A 24,641-nucleotide genomic window follows, 5' to 3' on the forward strand; every position below is an offset into this window, starting at 1 on the left:
TTGAGTTGTCATATTTTACACTGTTAAAAAGTAAAAAGAAGAGAACAAAATACCTGTCTTAGGGCACTATAACTAAAAAATACTCCGGCAAGGTAAGTAGTAATGATCGTAACAATTCCTGACATACTGACATAAATTGCAAAATCACGTATACCATCATATAGTGCTTCTTCTATAAACTGAGTTTCGTTACTATCTTTAGTTTTATTTATCGCCGCAGTATATTCGACAATAACTCCAGTAACATCTCCAAAAAAAATCATAACATAAGAATGAATAATACCGCACACTATTGCGGATATAATGCCCAAAGCAATAAAGATTTTATCTTGTAATGTGGCATAACGAAACTGAAAGTTAACTTACATAGATTAGTGTCCAGATTTCGAGAAAATACCTACTTACCAGCTGGAAATATGAAATTTTTCTTTCATCTTTTTTTGGTACAACTTTCGAATTCTTCACTTTCTTTTTCATTACCTCCCTAAAAATCACAATTATGAATTATAACTAATTTAATTTTATAGAAAAATAAATTTAATAATATACAATGTCCCCGGATTGAGTTTACAAGAGGAAACAAATTTTTTTTGATCTTACGCAAAAACTTCAGAGGAATAACATTTTTTGCTTCATCTGAAACCTCCATTTCTGTTATTAAAAAGTCTTTTTCGTGTTCGTTTCCTGGGATATCTAACCGGGAAAGTGGTATATAACTAAATATATAAACTTTCCCGGTTATATACCTAATTTGACATCTGTCAAAGATAACCTCAAAATTTACAATAAACTAATGTTTTTTAAGACTTTGCTTAAACTAACACGAAAAATGTCATTCAATATTAGTGCGCTGTCAGTTTTCAGGTATTCGGCCTGTTTTGCAGCACTTGGCTGACGCCTCGTGCTTCAAATTTCGGCCTCATACCTGAAAAGTGATCTGACAGCACTACTTCTATGAAAATAACTATTACAACACAGAAGGAAAATGCAGAAAAAATATTTTTTTTGTTCGACACTGTCAGAATTTGAGAATTTTCTCCTGTTTGAACGGATTTTGATAAATTTGACAACTTGTCAAAACGAAACGTTAAAGATTTTAAGCGATTTAGAGCCTTTAAGGGGCTCGTCGAACAAAAAAACGGTGTATTCAACTCGTTCTTGTGTAAATTGGCCTTTTTTTGGCATGAGTGGGCCAGTTTAAAACGCGAGTGAAACTCAATCCGGGGACATACTGTATAATAACATTTTAGTTTTACAATACAAACATTTCCGATAATAATGCGGAATCTGGAAAAGTGCCCCGAATGCTTGCAGCGTTTTTACGTTGAATGGCAAGGGAAATCCTTTCGAAAAGAAATTTCTTTGATTTTGAATCGCCTGAATCTGCAATAAGTCGGTTTCCGATGACATGAATGAAATCGATGGCTTCTTTGCACCAAGGGCCTAATTTTTACTTATTCATTATCATTGAATTTAATCATAATATTTATGCAATAATGATGTAAGTAATTAAAATGTAGAAACAAATAAATACGTACCTACTAATAAAGGATACAAAAAAATGAATAAATTGCAACATAATAAACAATAAAGTAATAAAACAATTAGGTATACAAAGCTCAATGTGTGAACCGTTTTCATTGAGATAATCAACAATGTTGTTGTTGTCGTTTTCTACTATTTTGAATTGTTCGTCTAGTTACCAGTGTTACCAAACCTGTATATTTGCCAAATATAATTTTCCTAGTTGTTTTGAACTTTTTTTTATTTCAAATTTTAAATAGGGGCAAAATAGAAGAAATATTGTATTACACTCGTTTTATAAGCCGTTTTGTCGCACTTTTTGCTTTAAAAAACTTGTCTTTAAAACTTGTATTGGGTGATTCAAAATGATGGCGGATAAGTATGGCAACTATGTACGAAAATTTATGTGGCAACTGTGTGCGTAGGATAAAGTTGACGTTTCTTTGACAGTTCATAGACAGGCAATTTTGAAAATTCTCATATATAATATACCAAGGGACAGATATATTGCCGGAAATTTTTTCGAGCAGTCCTGACACACGAGTGTTTGTAGCAAGAAAATTACACGAGGGGCCAGCCCGAGGGTAATTTTGAGCGACAAACACGAGTGTTGGATTGCAAGAAAAAATTTCTGGCGATATATATCTGTCCCGAGGTATTTCGGAAGAGAATCGCCCGAAAATACTTTTCCCTAGGTAAATTATATCGGAAATTTTCCCTAGGGAAAATTTCCACTTAATTAAATTGTGTGACATTTGAGGGCGATTCTCAAGTTAACGTGCAATGTTATAAAAAAAATAAAATGCAGGCATATGAAATGTCATACAAATGTCAACTCTACCCCACCCACATAAATTTTCGTACATAGTTGCCATAGTTATCCACAATCATTTTGAATCACCCATTATAATAAATTACTATTTTGTTTTTTCGATTATTTCATAGATCCAGGATAAAATTTCTAAAACACAATTTGAATGAATGTTAAGATACAGATGGAGAGATCTTAATGTCAAAAATCAACAAATATGTGACACAAGTTACACATACATTTTAAGATTCAACCGAAACACTTTATATGTAACTTTATTTAATTAGTTACACTTTAAATCTGATTGTAACAGAGACAGTATGTGTACAAAGTTTGCCCCACAGTGGTCTTATATCTATAAGAAGTGATATCAAAAGGTTAACAACCAAGTGACATCTACACGTTTACAGAAAATAATAAAACTGACATACAATGTCTAAGCAAGTCTATAAGGCTGAGTAGAAAAATTAATAAAATGAAATAGACGAAATATTAGGGTTCGAAATGAATGGTGACAAAAATAGTGATAAAGGAAAATAATTAAGGTTTAGAGTCAAAATTAAGTAAAAAATAAAGGAACAAATTAACTTGACTTATTGGTGTCAGTTACTCAGTTATCACGCATCCGGGATGGTGCACTCACACATTAAAGAGTAATTAACTTATCATTGTAGATAAACTACACTGGAATATAACATACATGTGTAAGTATCGAATTAAAGATTTCTTTTTCTTCAAGACATCAACTTCAAAAAAAAATTAGTTATTTATGCAACGAGTGTCTGTGTAAATTGGGGTTTTCTAATTGCCGGAGGGACAAGATTAAAACACGAGCGTAGCGAGGGTCTTAAGGCCTAGAGGACAATTAGAAAAGCCCAATTTACCCAGAAACGAGTTGCATACACAATTTTATTGTTTGAAACGATGGCGACGTCCCTGAAGCTTCCAAATCTTTTAAAAATGGTTTCGCATTTGCTTTTGACAGTTTTGACAAATTTTTCAAGACCTGTCAGAAATGTAACGTTGAATGTGTTGTCTAGGGCAACGGTTCGTTATCTGCTCATTTTGCTTTAGGGCAGTTAAGAGGTAGTTTACAAAGGAGAAAAATGAGAATTTATGACAGTTGAAAAGAATAAAATAATTTTAGATATTAGTGAAATTATAGCTATTAAGACAACAAATGTTTTATAGACGATTTAAAAATCGAGATCGTAGTTTAAATCAGAGCGACCGCAGGGAGCGAAGATTTAATAGACCGAGATTTTTAAATTATAAAACACGCGTTGTCTTCAAGATTTTTTTCTAACACTAACATCTTATCAGAAATTTTAATAAATTCAGAAATTATTCGAGGCGCGTCACAATACACAAAATGCGAAGGTTGCCGTGGGTACTATGGTAATAATATCAAAAAAATTTGGAAAAAAACAATTTTCATCGTTGAAATGTGCCAAAACGTTCCAGAAGAAATAAGAAAAAAGAGGCAATTTGTTACCAATGAAGTCTAAAAGTGCATACGAAAAGGTGTATGTTTCGTTTCAAGGCTGGAACAATAAAACGGAGGTAACGGAAGATGTCATTTTGGCTTTTTTAGAATTTGCGTTTATAATACGTCTATAAACGTCAGTCAGTAGGAGTCGTTTATGGCTTTATAAAAGTACACTGTACTTTAATGAAATTTTTATCAATATTTCAGTGTATTATACCAAAAAACTTCCAATATTAATGTTCAAACTCTACTTTTTAACATCTGTTGCAGATGTAGTTGCATCCGTTACCTTGAATTACCAATTAAGTAATACAAAATTCCCTAGAATTTGAAAATTTATTTTTTGTATTTAAAAATTAAAACAAGGGTGCAAATTCTAAAATTGTATATTATGATACCAGTTTATAAGGAAGCCTTTAAAGCACGCGCGACGAGTGCGCGCAAGTGCTTTAAAGGCCCTTATAAACGTGTATCATGCGCTATTTTTTATTATACCTGCACTACAATCTGAAAATTATAACAAAAAAAGTAAATTGAATTACCTTTTCCGAGGTAATCTGTATCATTAATCGTTGATATAGAAATGGTCAATTGTTGTTGTTTCGTTGCTATCATAAATCGTGTATCAATGTCTATTTATCATTGTTCAAAATTTAGGTGAATTTGTTGTTACCTAAGCAACCCTTAAAACGTTAGTGTTTTAAAGGCCCATTTTTGGTACGCATTTTAGTGTCAAAAACAGGGATTATGATTCAGGTATAATAATAATAAAAAATAACATAAAAAACTGGTTTTATAAGGGTATTGGCGCACTTGTCCCATAGAAAACTCCCCTACGGGTCGTTTTCTACACCTGGGACTCGTACGCCAAATCAACCCTTATAAAACTCGTTCTTTAATATACAAGGTGATTTTGAAAGTTGTGCAGATATTTTAATCACGAGCGACTGGCTTCATGTAGAACTCGGAAAAAATATTTAAAAAATTCTATGTGAAAAAATAAAATGACATTAATTTTTTAAGCTACAATTTTTTAAAATTGCTTTTAGTTTTCTACGTTGTCCTACAACCTCGTAGGTAAAATTTCGGCACATTTTAAAAATACACCCTTGTATATCATCTTTTATAAAATGTACGCCAATGCGAAGTAACCTATAGGAAATATGCTTTAAAACGAGGAAACGTTTTATAAAATATGATATACAGGGTGTATTTTTAAAATGTGCCGAAATTTTACCTACGAGGTTGTTTGACAACGTAGAAGACTAAAAGCAATTAAAAAAAATTGTAGCTCAAAAAATAAATATCATTTTATTTTTTGACATAGAATTTTTTAAACATTTTTTCCGAGTTCTACATGAAGCCAGTAGCTCGTGATTAAAACATCAGCACAACTTTCAAAATCACCCTGTACTATTCTTGATATGGGATAAGTGTATAGAACTTCATTAAAAGTTAATTCACATTACGGCAAGAATCATTTGAAGAAAATGTAAAGATTGCCAGTTTTCGATGGCCGGGCATTTGCATTCGATGAAACAGCAGAAGTTAAAGAAGAAGATGTTAGGAACAAGAGTACGAAGCTAATGTGGCAGTTCCACTTCAATAATTGTACTTTTCACTTGTGTGATAATTAGTGATAAAATGTTACTTGAATAATATGTGTGAGCGTATTTTGTGACTCTATAAGATACGTTGCTATTGACGACGTGTCTTATAGAGAAAAGCGTATTTTATGGGAAACATAAGGTGTGAGCTCAAATGCACCATAGAAACAGTATAAGATATTAGTGTTAGAAAAAATTTATAAAATTCGTCTAAGATATAAAAAGGTTTTTAACAAGGAAGTTCTTCATATCATCATTATACATTTTACGCATGATCGTTTTATCTAATGTTTAAAGATGTTTGAAGTGCGCGTAATAGTTATTTATGTGACGAGCTTAGTAAATTAATCTTTACGGGCGCGCTGGCACTTGTTGGACGAGTGACGTAAGGAACGAGTCTCCATAAGCCAGTAAGCCCAGTAAAGATTAATTGCTAAGCGAGTTGCATACAAACTTTTATTTCCACCTTCAGCCTTTAAATTTCGTTTTTTAATATTTATGTTTATAAAAATTTCGTAATGAAAGGCGGTGGGGCAATTATACCTACGTCGTCATGGTGTTTAGATAAACAACAAAAATACTGTCAGAAGTTTTGTGAAATTTGTTGCAAAAAGAAAGAGAAGAAAGAATGGCTTTAATGCCCGATGAAGACTTTGAAGGCGATTTTATTGAAATGCAAGAAAATAACCACGGAATTACCAACGCTGCAAGTGCGGCTCTCTGATTCGATCCCAGGAGCGATATGAAAATGACTTGCGAAACGGATTAAAATGCATTATTAACGTATGTAATTGCAACAATTGATAGTTAATAGCTATTTATACAAGTAGTTGCAATACGAAGGCTTTTTTCGCACTAGACGTGAATATTCTCACACGAGCGCAGCGAAAAAAGCGAAGTATTGCAACGAGTTGTATCCAAAGCTTTTTACAATTTTGACAAAATTTAAGTAAAATATTAATTAATAATATTTGGTTGGTTACTGTCATTTTTATAATAAACAACGAAAACGATCTGAAGATTGTCGCATTTTTAAAAGTTTGCGATTATTTAACTGTATTTGGAAAAAAAAATGAGTGATTCAGAAGAAGACAACGTTCTATTGCGCATTGAAGCTGCTGCACAAGAGGCCGTCTCAAATTTAATCCCCCAGAAATCCCGCGTCGCTTACGAGACAACATACAGCCGTTTCGAAGAATGGAGGTCTAAACAAAAAGTAAATTGCTTTAATGAGAAAGTGATGTTGGCGTACTTCCTTGAAAAATCAAAAATTGTGATGCCCTCAACGTTGTGGAGTGTATATTCCATGTTAAGAACCATGATTTCAATCAACAAAAACCTTGATTTGAGTAAATACACAAATTTGATCGCATTTTTGAAACGACAAAGTGAAGGATATCGCGCCAAGAAATCCAAAAGCTTCAGTAAGGAAAATATTGAAAAGTTTCTTACAACAGCAAATGACGAAGATTACTTAATGCAAAAAGTAAGAGTTTTTTTTGTCGTATAAGTTTGGTTACTATTTATTTTTTGTTTTCAGGTGGTTTTAATAATAGGAATTACGGGAGTTTGTCGGAGGCAAGAATTACTCAATTTAAAAGTAAATGATGTAGAAGATTTAGGAGAATTTATGAAAATTATGTTGCCGATCACTAAAACAAAAGTGTCTCATGAGTTCACGGTAACAAAAGGACATTTCAAAGACCTAAACTTGGTGGATATGGTTCGCAAATATGCAACACTGCGCCCAGATCATACTCCTCATGCCAGATTTTTTATAAATTATAAAAAGGGAAGATGTACTATCGCGGCCATCCAAAAGTGAACGTTTTTTTTTATAGTTTGATTTTTACTTTAAATTATAGGCGTCCTAAAATGTTAAAGTTTGACATTAGCGTTAAAAAAATTATTGAAACTATTTTTTTTAAATGCTACATCTCACTCCGATTCAGACAGCTAGGGCTATTGGAAAGCTAGAAGAAAATTGCTCGTTGGCTGCTGTGCCAAGAGAATTACATTGCAGTAAGACTTGCATCTTCAATATAAAGAGGCGTTGGCAAGAAAACAGGCTTGAGAGGTCAATACGAATAGGTGCTGGAAAGGTTTCTTTACTAAAGTTTACTTTCATTTTAATAATGTATTAATTACTTCTCAGTCTCATTTTTATTAAAAATTATTTATTACAACTTTTTATTATTAAAATACTAACGCCTGCTGCACGAACGCCAATGAATACAGCCTGATTTAATCTAACGAAAAATACGGAAATTTTCGCAAGCTATCGTTCACTTTTGGATGGCCGCGATTGTACCGTGCAACCAGTGGGCATCAATACCTTCGGTGGTCTCCCAAGTAAAATTGCAAATTTTTTGGAACTCCCAAGTGAAAAGAATATACTGGACATTGCTTTAGAAGAACTTCAGCGTCTTTATTAGCTAATGCAGGAGCTGATATGTCGGTTATAAAAAGACATGGAGCCTGGAAATCCTCAAATGTAGCTGAAGGATACTTACATGATTCTTTAGAGAATAAAAAGAAGATCTGCAATTTGCTAGTAGGTAGTAGATCAGGCAAACACCCAGATTGGAAAAAAAAATGAAATATAATGAAACTGTTACTGCTTCATCGTCTTCGGGAGCTTCGAATGTTCACATATCTGACGAATTGCGTGTAACTTCTGGTATTTGTTTTTCGAATTTAACCAATTGTAATTTTCAAGGCCTCCTAGATATGACAAGAGACAAGTCTCTTATCCGGCCCTGCGCGTCAGCAAAATGTTTGTGATTTCGAAATGACATTTACCTAAGTACCTAAGTACCTAAGCTCCCTCTTTTGAATCGAAGTTAAAAGCACAAAAATGTGTAATATTGGTTGCATACTTTTTTTTAACTCAAATCAAGCATTAAACCCTTGGTAATCGTTGCAGTACTTCTTTTATTAAATTTTACAGTGTGTAGTTTTCGTTGTTTTTGTTTTCTACTTGCATAAATGGCAAAAAAAATGTTGTTAAAAAAATTAATGCTAGTAGGCAACCAAGCGTGCACCGTACCGCAGCGCACTCTTCAAAACAAAAATAATGCCTTGAACTACGAATGCGCGCGGCCGGATAGACTAAAAGTCTATCGTCATATCTAGGAGGCCGTGGTAATTTTGATTTTAATTCTAAATAAAATTGTTGTACTATGGCGGATAATAAATTTAGGCCGGCCTGTCATTGAGTTGACATCAAAATGTGAAGCTGGCATTATGTTCAACTAACCCCATTTTCGATTTTTGTCATTTTTGTCATCGTGATAGCGATAATCAAAATTAAAATTGGGAAAAGAAGCGTGCACCAGAGAGAAGTGCTACTACAAATCAGTTATGCTAGTGCGTCATGATCTGTAACTTACGAAAAAGGCGAAAGAAACGCCAAACAGCTTGAAAACCTTCAGTTTGACAAACTGACACATCAGTCATAATGACAATAAATGGTCGCTTGCATTAACTTTTCTGAAATGTCAGAAATTTGCCGGCCTAAATTTATTGTCCGCCATAGTACATATAAAAATCGTTGCAAAATGAAAGTCAATATTAGCACTAGTGCGCAAAAGTAGCTCATTTTAACACTCAAAATGATGACAAAATGTCGTGATATTGATTCAAAATTGTAAAAAAATATTTTGACAGTTTAACCTTGAAACACTTTGGGTTTTACGTGAATTTAGTACGCCATTTTGTAGCTTGTTCACAACCATTTAATTTGGTGTATAGATAATTAAAATCCTCCGATAAATAAGAGAGCTATGGATTTGTTTCTTTTTTTGGGGACGGCCTGTATATTATACATAAATTTTATCTTTCTGCACTCCTTCTCCACATAAACTTTAACTACGCTAAATCTCACACTCCTCCGTATGCCCAATTTGCTTAAAAAGGGGTACAAAGGTTTTCCTTCACGTATTAATATACAGGATGTCCCAAAAATGGCGTACTAACGGTGCACTACGGTGTAGAAGAGATTACCGTAAACGTCATAAAAATGTTAAAAAAATTCTATTAGACTTATTTGCTCATTTGGCGGTCTTTGAAAGTGGCTCTTAACAGGTCAATTATTTTGAAATATATGACAGCTACCTCTAATCGTACATATTATCACAAAGTACAAGATTACTCACTACCAATATCTAATCCTGCATAATAGAGAATTTAGAAGTTTTGGAAATCGAAAAAACTATTGACAATTGTTTAAAAAAAAGGACTATAATTTATCTATTATACTAAGGACAAGGTAACATTTTATCTGCCCCGCCCATTACATTTTCGTAGTTACCAATCAAGTAGATTGTAAAGACCATCTGATTTACACAGAAAAACATTCTGACATTTGAATTGTCGTAATGACATTTTATTTTTTAAAACCTAAAACAATAGTTGGGGGACTTGACAGCAAAATTCTAACATTAAGTTTTTTACGTAGCAAATGTGATGGAAAATCATACAGAGTGAAACTGGCTTTGATTCTCATTGGTCAATTAATATGGGCGGAGCAGATAAAAAGTTATAACGGCAATACTACATATAGTCAAATTTTCTTCACTGAAAACTTTAATCAAAGGTACGGTGGATTGGTTGCCCCATTGATTAAATGATACGGTCAATAAAATAATAACCTGAAGGGCACTGACTTGTTCATTACATATTTTAGCGTTTTTCGTAAAATTTGTAAGGCCAAGTAGGTTTTGCGTACAGTGCAGATCTACATGCATTTGTCTATAATAATCAATAAAAATGACACAGAGTGCATTCATTGTCAAATTACGAAATATTTAACAAAATATACCTATACCTTAAATACAATAATTGTAAAAATAGATCAACTTAAATATTTACTGTAGAATTAGGGATAATCAATAATAAGAATTAAACTCACCAAAATTACGTTCAAACACCGCAAATATGTAATATATTTTCATTAGCATGCATACACTTAAACGAAGGACGTACACAGTTGTATGGAAAATTGAGTTCATTGCTGTCCGCTAGTTAGATTTAAAGTAATGTTGACAAAGTTGCTTTCTAGTACTTTTTGCTTTATACTATGTTATTTGTAAACAGGCACACTCAATCAGCTTGTATATGTTTGAGAGCTAGTTTAATTACCTTTACATGCTTTAATAAGGAATGGAGCCATTTTATAAAATCCTTCCAACTCATATTCGTACGATCTCATTTGACGTTTTTGATATTTGACATTTGACAGATTTATCGCCAAAAACACAACTTACACCGTTCATTTTTGTAAAATCACTCTAGAGAGAACGGATAATAATGGCCTCAAGTGTAAACTTAATTTTGATGAGGCCTATTAAAAAAAAACCTTACTAATAGGTACACATACGATATCCAAATATTATTTCAGTTAAAATAAATACATTGAACAGCTTTGAAAATCAATAATGCACTGTAATGAATTTACATTGAATACACATGGTACGAGTATTTCAAAATTGGTGATAAACCAGTAGTAGATACACTTACGACGTAGTAGGTGATTACTTCAATATACATAATATCTACTACCTTCATGGTCATATTCAAATTAAATCCATTATTTTCCAGAAAACCGGTTTCTTAGTCAGTATTTTATTAAAAAAAAAATCATAGTAACCACTTCGCCAAATATTCTTGCGACACTGATCAAGCAAGAAACTTGATTTCAAATCAATGACAGATAATAATATTGTTAAGAAAACTGTGAATAATCTAAACATGTGACACAGATGATGAACAAAAAGCATCGAACAATCATAACACCACCATGCTCTTTCGTGTACTGAACACAACGTTTAATTTTTGTCAGAACAAAGGTTGAAATGTTCCATTTAATATTCCCTTGCAAAAATATTGCTGAAAGTCAGCTAAAATTATGTTGTAGAGTTAATCCCAATACTAATACTCTTCAAATAACTATCACAAAGCCAACCTGCTTTAACAAGCAAATCCAACTCACCCAGTTATTCAAAATGATTAGTTACTACAAATAATACTTCTAAGGAGGGAATTTGTCATTTTAAAAACCAAGCAAAATTGATAATCCCTTTAAGCAATAGTTATTTGTATCACGAGGCTAGAAAATGCTATTTTGCGATTTGTGGAGCAGAGGCGCCAGCCGAGGCGGCACTAGTGCGAGCAAAACATTTTCTAGCCGTGTAATACACAAAATTTTTTCGGCCGACAATTTATTGAAAGCAAAATATAATAATTTTTGACAAAAAATTACCGAATGGGAAATTTATTTTTCTTTCATTGGTAACATAAAGGATCCAAGAAGCGACAGTCACGACCAAAGTCAATCAATTCCTCAAATATTCAAAACCGTCGTCGTCCTCTCTGTTATTACCAAGACGTCGCCGTCGCTTGGTACCTCCTCGGCCTCTACTGCTATACACAATGTATAGCTTGCGATAAAGGCTACAAATTTGCCCGACATCAATATTTTACACTTAAAAAATTGTACAAAAATTCCACATGACATGGACATTTTGTGCTGCCAACCTAAAATCTTTCATTAAAAATTCCTGTTTCGATTTTCTTGCCTATTCTCGTGTCAAAAATGGATTACTCCCTAGAATTCGAACTTTTAGGGAAATAACGTTTTTCATGTTGTGTGTAACTAGAATTTTCAAAAGTTATTTTGAATGCCTAAGGTTGGTTACTTTCAATTGAGAGATTAAATCCAAATAAATATGCCGCCAGTAACTAAAATTGATTGTGAAACGAAAAATCATCTATCACTTAGCGAGAAATTAGTCATTTGCAACTGTTACAATTAATTTGCTCTCTTACATTTTTGGGATATATTTTGTTTGTCACCAGAAACCACATAGCCTCCAACCTAACCAAATTTATGGCAACCTAGTAACGAATATCCCTAAATCCTAAGGAGTAATCCATTTTTGACACGAGAATAGGCAGGGAAATGCTAGTTTCCAGACGATTTAGACGAATGAAACATCAGTGTTTCTAGACGGAGGTCGAAAAAATATTTTTGGGTCACATCCACACGATCCAACACCAGAGTGCCATTTTAAATTACACTGGTAAGCATTGTGACTATCGCGTTTATAGGAGATATAGAGGAGATGTTCAGGAAGGGGCAGGCAGGGGGGGTCGTGGTGGGCAAAGAAAAAGTGTGGTCTTTGGCATAGGCGGATGATTTGGTGGTGCTAGCGAGAGAGGAGAAAGGTATGAAAGAAATGTTGGGAAATATGGAGAAATATATGAGGAGGAAAAAGTTGACGGTGAATGTAGAGAAATCCAAGATGATGGTGTTTAAAAAGGGGGGTGGTAGGAGAAAAATAAATGAGTGGAGATGGGAAAAGGATAAAATTGAAGAAGTGAAAGAATTTAAATATTTAGGTTATGTGATGAATGAAAGAAACACAGCAGCAGCACATGTGAGAGAGTTAGTGAAAAAAGCGAATAAGATAATAGGAGCGGTATGGGGGATAGGAGAGAGAAAATTTGGACATGACTTTAGAAGGAGAATAATGATGTTTGATAGTCTGGTGAAAAGCGTGATGATGTATGGAGCGGAAATATGGGGATGGAGAGAGCAAGAAGGGTTGGAAGGGGTGCAAGGAAAATATTTGAAATGGGTGCTAGGAGTAGATAGAGAGACACCGGGCTATATAGTGATGGAGGAAACAAAAAGGGATGGAATAAGAATAGAAGCAGGAAAGAGAGCAATAAGATTTGAGGAGAGGTTGATAGAGAGAGGAGAGTGTAGAATTTTGCAAGAGTGTCTGAAAGAAAAAAGGAAAGAAATAGGAAAAGGGGTATGGAAAGAGAGGGAGGCATATTTCGAAAGAAATGGTTATGCAGGAGCGGAGATAGAAAGAATGCGAGAGGGAGGCAGAGCAATGACATATGAATTGGTGCAGAGAGACAGAGATGTGCAAGTGCAGGAAAGAAGAACGAGAATTAGGGAATCTAGGTACAATGGGAAGTATGAAAAAATAATAACGGAAGAACTACCAAAGTACCTAGGAAGAGAGAGTAGAAAGGAGAGAGTGATAATAGCAAGATTTAGGTGTGGAAATGAGGAGAGAGAGAATAAATATTGGAATGAGGATAGGATTAGAGTGTGCAGGATGTGTGGAGAAAAAAAGGAGACGATAGAACATATGTTGAATGAATGCGTAGAATTGAGAGAGAGAGAGGAAAGTAGAGAAGAAATGTTGAATGAGGACGGAAGAGGGATCGAATGGATGAAGAAGGTTGAGTGGAGAAGAGGGACAATATGTGGGGAGGGATAATTGTATTTGGAAAGCTGCTAATTTGTTATTGTTTTGAATTATTTAGTTAGTTAGTTTTAGTTATTATATTATATTTTATTGTATTTTATTGAGTTAGTGGGAAATGTCGAAAATCGGATAATTTATAAACCTGTATAGGTATTAAATATACATACAACAACAGCATTGTGACTATCAATATTACATTATAGGTGCAATCGTGGTCACGGCACTAACGTAATGATTCGACTTTCTGGGATAATCCTGGTCAGGCTTTTCCTCCGATGATATTTTGGCGGAAAAATTCGAAACAGAAAATTCTGAGAATTTTTTTTATTAATCCTTCATTTTTTTGTGTTACGTAATTTTTATTTAATTCGAGCGCTACGCGAGGCCCTACCGTTAGACGAGTTATTCAAATGAAACTATAAAAGAGTGAATTTAACAAAAAATGCCTTTTGGTGGACGTTGGTGAAATTTTGAGTGAAGAAAATTTTACTTGCGGCCCGTGAATTTCTGATCTTCACGGTAAGGACAATTATCGAAAATCTGCGAAAAACTGAAGTGAGTATGAGGCCCTTACTGTGACCGACGAGGAGTAAATCACTGCAAAAGATTTCTTCCACTTACTACAAACTAAGTGGGTTTTGAAGAAAATACTCTCTTTCGATAGACAGAAAATCTAGATTTTGTAAATAAAATAAAATTGGAAAAATCATTTCTTCTAAATAAGCCAAACTGGAAATAACGATCCTCATCTTGTTTACAGTCGAACAATCATTTTGAGATCTTTATCTTTCAAAAGCTTCCAAATTGGTTAAGATAAATTACTAAAACATTATGACATTATTACTGTCTAATTGAATCAGTTAAAATGGGAGGCGTTTAAGTGTGTGGGACGCCAAGTTATGCAACTACTTAGGAATATCAACAACTAGAGCTCTTGAATTTTGATGATTTTTGGAAAGTGCCCAAAAGACATGGAATCGATCCGTGATTTACCCCTGTGCGGTTGATTTACCCCTGTGCGGTAACGGAACTCACCTGGACATCAAACATCAAATCAATCGAAGGCAAAGCATCAAGTCAATGTCAAATAGACGTCTTGGCGGCCTTCGAAGCCCTTTTGTCAGTCGCCAGGATCGTTCCTCGGCCTGTATCCAATGCTTGACTCGACTCTATACAGGTTATTCATCGTAGAGTTCGCGCGAAAATTTAATGTTAAGTATGCAACACAACATACTAAAAGCTCATATTGCTAGATACCACGTTTAACGTATGTAGTTTCATTTAAAAGTCAAAATTACATTTTGTTCTCTATGTAAGGTTATACGAAGAAATAATGGATTAAATCAACTTTAGAAATAGGCCTGTTTGGATGTCTTTGAGACTAAACATGTGCAGGTTGAACAGCATTTTTACGGCACTCATCAAAAATGAGAATAGTGTCTGTTTTGTTATCGTTTGAATTCATGATACAATCGTGTAAAATGTACCTACGAATTTTTTTATTGTGTCAGACTATAAAATGATTCTTCTTATAACCTTAGATAGAGAACAAAAACGTTAAACATGGCATCTAGCAATCTGAGTTTTTGGTATTTTGTGTTGCATAACATTAAATTTTCGCTGGAACTCTACGGTAACGGTGAATAACCCTGTATTATGTAACGATCTCGCTGACTCTATCCAAGCACTTGCTCAAGTAACTAATATGATTGTACCTATTGAAATAACTAATAACTTGTACACTGTGCCCATTTTATCGGTTCCCGCCTTAAAACTACAAAATAGGCAACACAATTTAATTTTCGGAGATTGCTATGTTTAAAAAAAATGTTTTTTGTTCGACACTGTCAGAATTTCAGAATTTTCTCCTATGTGACGGATTTTGATAAATGTCACAACTTGTCAAAACGAAACGTCAAGCCAATTTTAAAGGTTTTAACCGATTTGGAACCTTTAAGGGGCTCGTCGAACAATCGAATTATCAAAAACATTTTTCGAATGCGACAGGCCGGATAAGAGACCAGTCTCTTATGTATCTTGTAGCAGGTCAAAGTGCCACTATTCGTGTTGGCCGGGGTAGGAGGCCAAGAGGTCCTACTTTTGCTCGCGGGACAATAAGATCGCTGTTCGTCAATCAGGAACAAGCAAGACAGCGCACGGCACTTGACGTCGCGACGCGCCCACCCTGCCGTAACCTTTTTCGGGACGCTCATTTCGAAATCATTCAGTTTGTTTGTGCCGTCAATCAATTCATTTTCAGTTTATCGGGTCAGGGTTCATTTTTTGTTTATCGGTTCACTTTCAGTTTCGGTTTCAGTTTCACTTTCGGTTTTCGTTTGTTCCTTTCGCGTTTTCATTTCGAGTTTCATTTTTTAGAGTCTTGGTGCCAGCCGTATCGTCGTTCTTCCAGTTTCGTACCGTCGTTCGCAGGTGGTCCGTTTTGTGGGGACACGTCAGGATCACGCTGTGATGCCGCGCCTGGTGTCGCCAGCGTAGTAGTATCTCGGCGGGTCCCAAGCACATCGGGATCATCTGCTGACATCATTTTTGGAGCAAATGCTGGAAGAACCATCTATCGTGTATTACGCGCGGACTCACCGACACATTACCGCTTCAACATCTGAATTTTCCGATCGGTGATGTCCAGTGTAAACAAACCGGCGCCATGATCGACCATCTGTCATTTAGCGCGCAAGTGTAGTACCGCCGGAAGTAGTCATCGGGATGCGCGGTCAGTACAATTACCGGGACGCCTTATCGCCCAACGGAATAAGGTCCAGATCTTTCGTGTTGATCTCCTAGAATCGGGGGTAGCCAAAAAAACCCATCGCGAGCGGAAATTAGGGGACTCGGTCGGCGACCGCCGAGCGGGCGGCTGTGCCGCAAGTCGCGAGCTGCGAATCACGTGCGTGGCGTTCGGGATCCGCAATCATCCCTGAGGGTGGATTGCCGAACGCCATGGTGCTTATCGTCCGGCGCTGCCAGCCTTCGGGGCCGTCGAAGAGCCCGAAGAATTATCGTATCGTACCGCTACCGTTTTGCCGTGGTCGAGAAACCCCTCGTCATCTAGCGAGATAGAGGTAATTATCCGTCATTAGCGAATTCACTTCACTAACTTTCGTCTATTAGGGGTAGTTCGAGCCAGATTACCGTTACCGTACCGTGAAGGAGTACCGGGAGGTCCTCCTTCGATTTATCGTGGAGCAACCCCTTTCAGCGGAAAGGTAATTACCGAATCGTTTGACTTTCGCAACACTAACGACAATTCGTTAGGGGTTGTTCTTTAGGGTCAGCTTTCGCCGGACCACTTGCCGTCCTTTGGGCAATCGTTTCGAGGGTGGTCAACGCCAGGCCACCCGTTGTTCATTAGGGTCGTCGCCCAGTTATCGTTCTTTGGGAACATCGTTCCTTAGGGTCAGCCAGACCATTCGTCGTTCTTTAGGGTCGTAGTCAGACCACGCCACATCGTTTTGTTTCCGGCCACACATTAGAGAAAAAGTCAAGGTCACGCCGTGACGCTCCCGTTTGAGGAATCGTGTCGCAAGCCAACAGGACGCTCTTCGAGGACGCACAACCAACCGGCATAAGATAAGTCGCCACACTCAATTTTATTGCGGATATTTTCAAGTTTTTGAGCGCCTCGAATTTCCCGCTTCTCAGTTAAAACCAATTTCTGCATTTTTTTGTAAACTTTTTGTATTTAGCAAACAGTAAGAATTTTGTAACGATTTGCACTCACTTTCAAGTACCATTTTAGACAATCAAAATTCAATTTTCAACATTTCAGAACTTCACCGACTTCACCCCTTCCTGGGGGAATCAATTTTTATTTACGGTCAAGGTGAAACCCATACCTTGACCTTGGGTTCATTTCATTCTCATTTACAGGAGGAAGTTGAAGGTTCGGGAGGGTTTCCTTTCAAGGATTTACAATACCATTTATTACTCGCTTAGAATACTTTGTTAATTTAAGTTAATTTCGGTGTGTTGTAAACGAAAAGCTTTTCTGGTTGAGACCACATAAATTTTAAGATCATCTACTAGTACTGGTTCCGCATCTTTTAACTACTTGGTTACATGCGAACCGCTATCACACTCGTGTGAACCAGTGCTAAAACGACACAGCAATTTTGTGTGAGATTCCGCTTTAGACCGAATAAACTAATTTTTATTTTTACCTTCATGAGTTGATACTCATGAAGGTAAAAATAAAAATTAGTTAATTGATATTCATACTCCCTAGGCGGGTATAATTAGAGCACTTGTCCCGGCAACTGGACAAGTTTGATACCAGCTCAAAAAGGTTAGCTGGCGCCCATTTTTCATTTTGTGAACCCACACCCTATGCCCCGAAAACCCCCTGAGAGCCCGGTGCAGTCACTGGCCACTTTTTGGTCACAATCTACAAGGCCGTGGCCCAAAGCAATAAAAATTTTATCTTATAATCTGGCATACCGAAACTAAAACTTAATTTATATAAGTTTATATTCATATTTCAAGAAAATACTTACCAGCTGAAAATACGAAATTTTTATTTCATCTTTTTTTGGTACAGCTTTCTGGATCTTTACTTTATTTTTTATGAATTCCCTAAAAATCACAATTATCAATTATAACTTGTAATGATCTAATACATTTCTTCTTTCCGCCAAATATTCGAACCTGCGCGAAACTGATACAAGTGTGGTGGTGATCGTCATCGAAGCGAAGGACCCTCGTTGTGTTTTTCTCTTTGGCGGAAAAGGTTGGGAATGCAAACGATGAGTACCGCAAATAAAACACATGAGTGAGGGACGCAAAATACCTTTTATTGAAAAATGCCTGTAATAACTTTGATTTATTTCCGACGAACAAATGAAACGAATCCAAAATAACGGGAATTAAGTTTAACGAATTAATAGTTATTTAATAAACTAGTTTGTTAATGAAGGCGATTAATAATCGAAACTGTTTAAAGCACCAACGGGTGTAGCGAGTGAGTGCCTTTAATAGTTGAGATTATTAATCGTCCATTAACAAACGAGTTGATTACAAAATTTTTTCGTTGACCGCAAACTTTTTTTTTGTGACATAATTTCAAATTGAAGCCAAATCAAAACCAATTTCATCTTTTTCGATAAAGATGAGACCTTATAAAATACCTTTATCCTTTTTTTGTCCTCAGGGTAGGCCATTTTTAAATTTTTCAACACTTTCTATTTACTTTTCCACAAAGAGTGTCAGAAGACGCCAACTCCATTCACATTCAATTTCACGTAAAAATCACGGTTGCTAAGAAAACCTAGTTACCTTTGAAAAATATGACATGCGAATTATAACCAAAAAGGTCGGCTTTTAAAAAAGTGAATTCGTAATTGTGCAGTTATGGACCTATAAAAGATAGAAAACCCTGCTGTACTACCTGCTGCAGTGTTGGTAAGTGCAAACAATGCATGTTCGAGGGTGTTTATACATCAAAACGTCAAAATCGCAAAAATCGTTGATTAATGAAAAATAGTGTATTAATGAGGTCCATTAATACACTATATTTTAGACAAAATAATTCATTAATATTGAAATTAACAAGCGGTCAATGGAAAAGTAAATTCACTGGCTGGGGCCATGGCAAAGCCAAGCAACAATATTAATGCGGCTACACTTGAAAACGAACAGAAACGGGTAAATGACAAACAACAATTACAAGTTAAAGTTTGAAAAAAAAACAGGTAATCAAATTACAATACAGTTAACACAGGCAGGGACGGATAAAAACCCTCTTCAAAACCGAATCCCAGGTATTAGGTACTTATCTTTTTCAACTCGATTAATGACAATCCTATGCTTAATTATTAAATAGACCGTCAAGGTCTATCGGGAGCACAGGAGCTGGTGGCAACAAAATCTCGGCCGCGAGAGGACTCAGAAGAATAATCTGAATCGTCTGAGATCAAGCGCGTCGGGTTATGTTTACCGACAAATAATGAGTGATAGAACCGTCCCGGTGGTTTCACGTAACATCCCAGAGCCGCATCGAGCAAGGCTTAGGTCCGCCTTCACCAAAGTGGTCATGGGGCAGAAAACGGGGCACAGTGAAACTTGTTTTCAATGATGAACATGACATCAGTTGCCTGAGGAAATGTATAAAATCTGAAGGATTTAGCTTTCCATTGGAACCAGTATGGCAATTGTTGCAAAAAAGGATATAGAAGTCGTGCTGAAGCCACTGGACAGAAAGATTAAAACGAAACGCCAAACAATAACATATAATTTTCCACAAAATATTTTGAGATTATTTAATTAGGGTTGCTTTTTGTTTTCTTTTGTCTGGTTTTACTGTACCCATGTTTATTAATTACTTATTACACGATGCAGTCGCGGAGTGTCGCGGATCTCTCGTGCTCCGTATGTAATGAAATATTACACGACAATGAAGAATCAACTCAGTGCAGTGGTGTCTGTGACATTAGTGTACAGGCGAAGTGTTCCGGACTCAAGAAGTCCGAACAAAAAATTCTGTAGGAGGACTCCAAATTACTTTGGTTTTGCGATCACTACCGGATCGTAGGGACAAACGTAAGTTCCCTCCTTATGTCGATTGAATCAGCGCTTCTTAACTGCCAAGATCAACTAATCAAGCATAGCGTCATTGAAGAGTGAATTGTCCGTAGTAAAAACGACTCTGTCCAGTACAAGATCAGCGGAGGACGCAGCGATAACTTCTTTAGTTGAAACAACAAAAAAGTCGACAATTCCCACTTTCTCTTCGTTTTTCAAACAAGACTACATTAACCCGAGAAGTTTCCGGAAAACCTGAAAATGCCCGAAACCATAAATACACGCGCCCTGTGTTTAGTAATGAAGATGCAACGTACGTACTGCAACGCGACAAATCACCCGATGCAATCTCTCCAACTCATAATGCCAAACATATAAACTACGATGATCCCAAATGGGAGATTGTAAAGTCGCGGCGTCGAAACGCCGTGAACAGAAATAATCAAGACACCAAGAACGAAAAACCCGCAGTTCTCTATGGTACCGGAAAATCAGCTCCAAAATCTTCAACAATTCTAGGGGCACTGCGCCGCAAATGGTTATACGTCGGACGAATCATAGGTAAAGAAGTTACCGAGAATGATGTGAAAGATTATCTCCAAAACATCGCCTGTCACGACGACATTATTATTAAGAAGCTTACAACAAAGGGCCATAATTCATCCTTCAGTATCGGTGTTCCCCCAAAATATTCGACGATATTTGGCCAGATTCAGTATGGGTCGGGAATTCAATGTGCGCTCTTTTTTAGAGAAGAAACGCCACATCCAAAACAACAATTAAATTCTACCGATGAAACTAAAGTTTTTAATGTTTCAATTCAAAACACAACTTCAATCATTAACATATTACATCTAAACATACAGTGGGTTGGTTCCAAAATATTGGCACTCGAATCATACTTGCAATCAGCATATCCTATATAAATTCTTTGTCTTAATGAACAGTGGCGTTCACCAAATGACAGATATTGTAACGGTCCGAATAGGTTCGATAAATTAAGAATTTTAATTTTAAAATAATTTCAGCGAAATATTTTACATATCGTTCATTTGCGACGAAAATGCTGGTCAGTTGTACATTTTATTGACGCTTGTCGGCAAGACTGGTATACTCCGTACGGTGATAGATTGCACGTTTTTAAATTCTAGTTCCAAAACATAAAGCAGTGAAAAATACTAAACTCTCCATCTCAATTGTTTCACGTTATACATATAGAAAACCGTTGTATCCCTGCAGATTAATTCCCGCCAAACCAGTTTCTGTGTCTGTCTTCTGTCAAAAAACGTGCAATCTATCAGAGTACGGAGTATACCACATTCCTTAAATGAAATCTGCCAACCTTTCTTGAAAATGCAGGTACGCGCCCGGTCCGAACACAACACAAAGATAACAGTTTTCATGGGAAAAGAAACATTGTCCAGTTAAAATCAGGGGATAATTGAATTAATGAATTTGACGTTAGCAGGTTTCAAATTGAGAGAACCACCAAATCAATGTTCATTAGGTTAATTTACTTTTTTAGCATTCTCAAATTTGTGGCATATTTGTAATTAAAGAGTGAGAATTGTAAAGTAAACAGAGCGCTTTATCGTAGAAAATAACTAGAATCGTTTGCACTTTCAGTTAGAAACGTCACAAAGCAAAATAGAAAGGGAGTCGGTAGAAATCACGGACAACACGGTAACGGTAAAGCCAGGTAGTCGTAGAAATAGAGGTGTGAGTGAGAGAGAGAGAGAATGAAAAATTAGGAATTAATTATTAATTAGAACAGTTTTGGGAAATCAAACAAATATGTAGAACAATTTTTAGAAGTAGCAGATCAACGGAATTTTGTTGCTTGACATGACACTTACGTAACAGCGTTTCAAGCCCAATTTAAGTTGCAAAATAATGTTAATTTGTTTCATTTTTATTCTGTTTGTTTCATTTTAACTCTGTTTGTTCCATTTTAATTCTGTTTGTTTCATTTTAATTCTGTTTGGTTCATTTTAATTATGTTTGTTTCATTTTAATTCTGTTTTTTTTTTTTTAATTGCCATTCCCGTTTTTTGCCATACGGCTTTTACGGTACCTTTCGGTCGGCCGTTTTTCCAATTCATTTTCCTTGTTCCTTTGCCTATCGGTGATGCGACGGGGCTCCGGGGCACTTTCCCCGGCCACCCACGCCCATTCCACCTCACATTCACAGACATACACAACAACATTTATACACCCATGGGCACCCTTCCCGACGGGACTCGAACCCGTGCTGACCTCGCGGTGGTGGCCGAAAGAGTGTTGATTCTTCCTTCCACCACCCTACCGTCAGCCCCTGATAGACATACACACACATCCATGGCCGGGCGGAGGTTCCTTCCTTTGAAAAAATCCTCCCCCTTTGGTGGGATTCGAACCCACTAGCATCGGGACCGCGACCTCGGAGTACTTTCTCCGACAGCCATGCGGCCACCGAGCCAAAAAAAAAAAAAAAATAATTCTGTTTGATTCTTGGTGCTGATTTTTATTATTATATAGAGTCGGTAATTCAGTGTTCCTGTTTAATTCTGTTTGTTCCGTTTTTAATTGTGTTTGTTTCTTGATGTTGAGGTTTATTATTGTATAGAGTCAGTAATTTAGTGTTCTTTTTCAGAGTTCTAATTCAACAACAAATTATGTACATTCGGTCTGGTCCTAACAAAAGTCTAAATTTAAACATTTAAAATAATGGTGGAAAAACGGAAACGTAATTTCAAAAGTTCTAGAGATATCGAAAAGGTGTCGCGATCGGCGTAAAGTAGAACTTTGGTCAAGTAGGGGTTGCGAAAGTGGGGTGCGCCAGAAATGATAAAACCGAATGCGGAACGGGAAACAAGGCTTTTTTGGTTCACTCGGGGTTTGATCTCCAAAGTAGCCGGGGGTACGTTCGGTACCTCCAGCAGCCATTTTGTGACCACGTGCTTTACATTTACAAGGTAAATTATTTCTACAGTGAGTTTTTTTTAAGACTGGCCATAGGGTTTTACATGCTAATTTTTCAACCCCCTGTTAACTTTTGTTCCGATGAAAATATTCAAACAATTTTTGGAATAAAGTTGGAAGATTTTTTAAACTATCGGATAGATTACAATTCAATATCCCAAACTGTCGAAAAAGTTGTGAAAAAAATATTTTTAGGGCCTGTTTAGATAATATCTTCACGAATATTAGAGAAGACAAATTATCTGTCGAAGTTTTCAACCCTGCACTATCTGACCATTTAGCTGTTTGCATGAGCTTCTTCTAACCGATAACGCAGAATGCTACAATAGAAAAAGAAATTTTCCATCGCCCAATTACTGAGCATGGTTTATTTACACTTTACTTTACTTTTTTTTTCGAGGGTCGCGGGTTCAATTCCGACCCACGGCGAAAAAAAAAAGGCTATATTCTGTCTCGTGATTCGGAAGTCACGTTAAGCCATTGGTCCCGGTCTATTGAGTTGGTCATCATGCCCCTCATAGATTTGTAAACCAGTCCTAGACTGTGTAACAAATTTTTTTATTTTTTAGAAAACACAGATTGGTCATTCATTGACAACAACTGCGAACTAGATTCAGAACATCTATTCGAAACATTCCTGGGCATGATTGCCCACAATCTAAATGCATGATTTCCTTTAATTAAAATACAGCCCAAACATAGCGCAAATATTAAAAAAATTGGTTCAATGAGAAATTGGGAGATACTGTCCAGCTCCTAAATACATATATTGCGTAATAACAAATCCGTTGACAATACAACATACTAAAATTTCAGGAATTTGTATAGAAAAGAATTAATTAAAGCAAAAAAAAACCGTTAACGAGCAGTTCATCACAACAGCGAATAAGCCAAAAGCAATGTGGGAAATTATAAACAAAAATAAAAAAAGCCCAACCCAATTACTGATAACATTTGTACTTCAGATTTCAATTTATACTTCACGCGTATTGCCGAAAAACTTGTTAAAACAATTTCCTTGCAACAACCTAAAACCAACTTTCAAAACTATCTAAGTAATATCGTAAGACCTCAGGATGATTTTAATTTCAAAGAAATCTCTTATAATGACGTATGCGACGCAATATCAAACTCAAAGATAATTAAAGCTTTAGTAAATGTCATCTATATCCCTTTAACAAAAAATCTTTAACAAATGTATCGCGGAAAATGTTTTTTTCCAACGCGTTGAAAATCTCGAAAGTTAGGCCCACTGCTTTTCCTCATCTACATTAATGACCTGCTATTGGCACTACCAAAGAACAAATTTACGCTATTTGCCGACGACACAACCACATGTAATTCCAGTCGTAGGCTCTCGTCTCTAAACATAGAAATCGAGCACACACAGGTACCAATCTTCACATGGTTTACTGCAAATAGACTGG

At 36.0% G+C, this 24,641-nt stretch overlaps 1 protein-coding gene and 1 long non-coding RNA gene across 7 annotated transcripts in view; one reads left to right on the forward strand and one right to left on the reverse strand.

Moving 5' to 3' along the window:
• The window catches only part of LOC138129109 (ATP-dependent translocase ABCB1-like), a 221,076-nt gene that overhangs the window by 6,521 nt on the left and 189,914 nt on the right, over positions 1 to 24,641 (reverse strand). For 3 of the 6 annotated variants that reach the window (XM_069045361.1, XM_069045362.1, XM_069045360.1), the window contains 2 exons: positions 406 to 484; positions 54 to 350 (listed from right to left, as the gene is read on the reverse strand). In XM_069045361.1, the coding sequence (XP_068901462.1) occupies positions 54 to 350; positions 406 to 477 (369 nt within the window). In that variant the 5' untranslated portion in view covers positions 478 to 484. Of the gene's footprint in view, positions 1 to 53; positions 351 to 405; positions 485 to 1,265; positions 2,543 to 2,574; positions 2,852 to 10,343; positions 10,472 to 24,641 lie in introns of those variants that run through there. The other 3 variants (XM_069045363.1, XM_069045359.1, XM_069045358.1) reach the window with 3 other exon arrangements.
• LOC138129330 (uncharacterized) lies at positions 16,672 to 17,118 on the forward strand. Its single transcript, XR_011159193.1, has 3 exons — positions 16,672 to 16,799; positions 16,855 to 16,943; positions 16,993 to 17,118. It is a non-coding gene; the product is annotated as an uncharacterized lncRNA (long non-coding RNA).

The sequence above is a fragment of the Tenebrio molitor genome, chromosome 4, assembly GCF_963966145.1.
Source record: "Tenebrio molitor chromosome 4, icTenMoli1.1, whole genome shotgun sequence".
Lineage (NCBI taxonomy): Eukaryota > Metazoa > Arthropoda > Insecta > Coleoptera > Tenebrionidae > Tenebrio > Tenebrio molitor.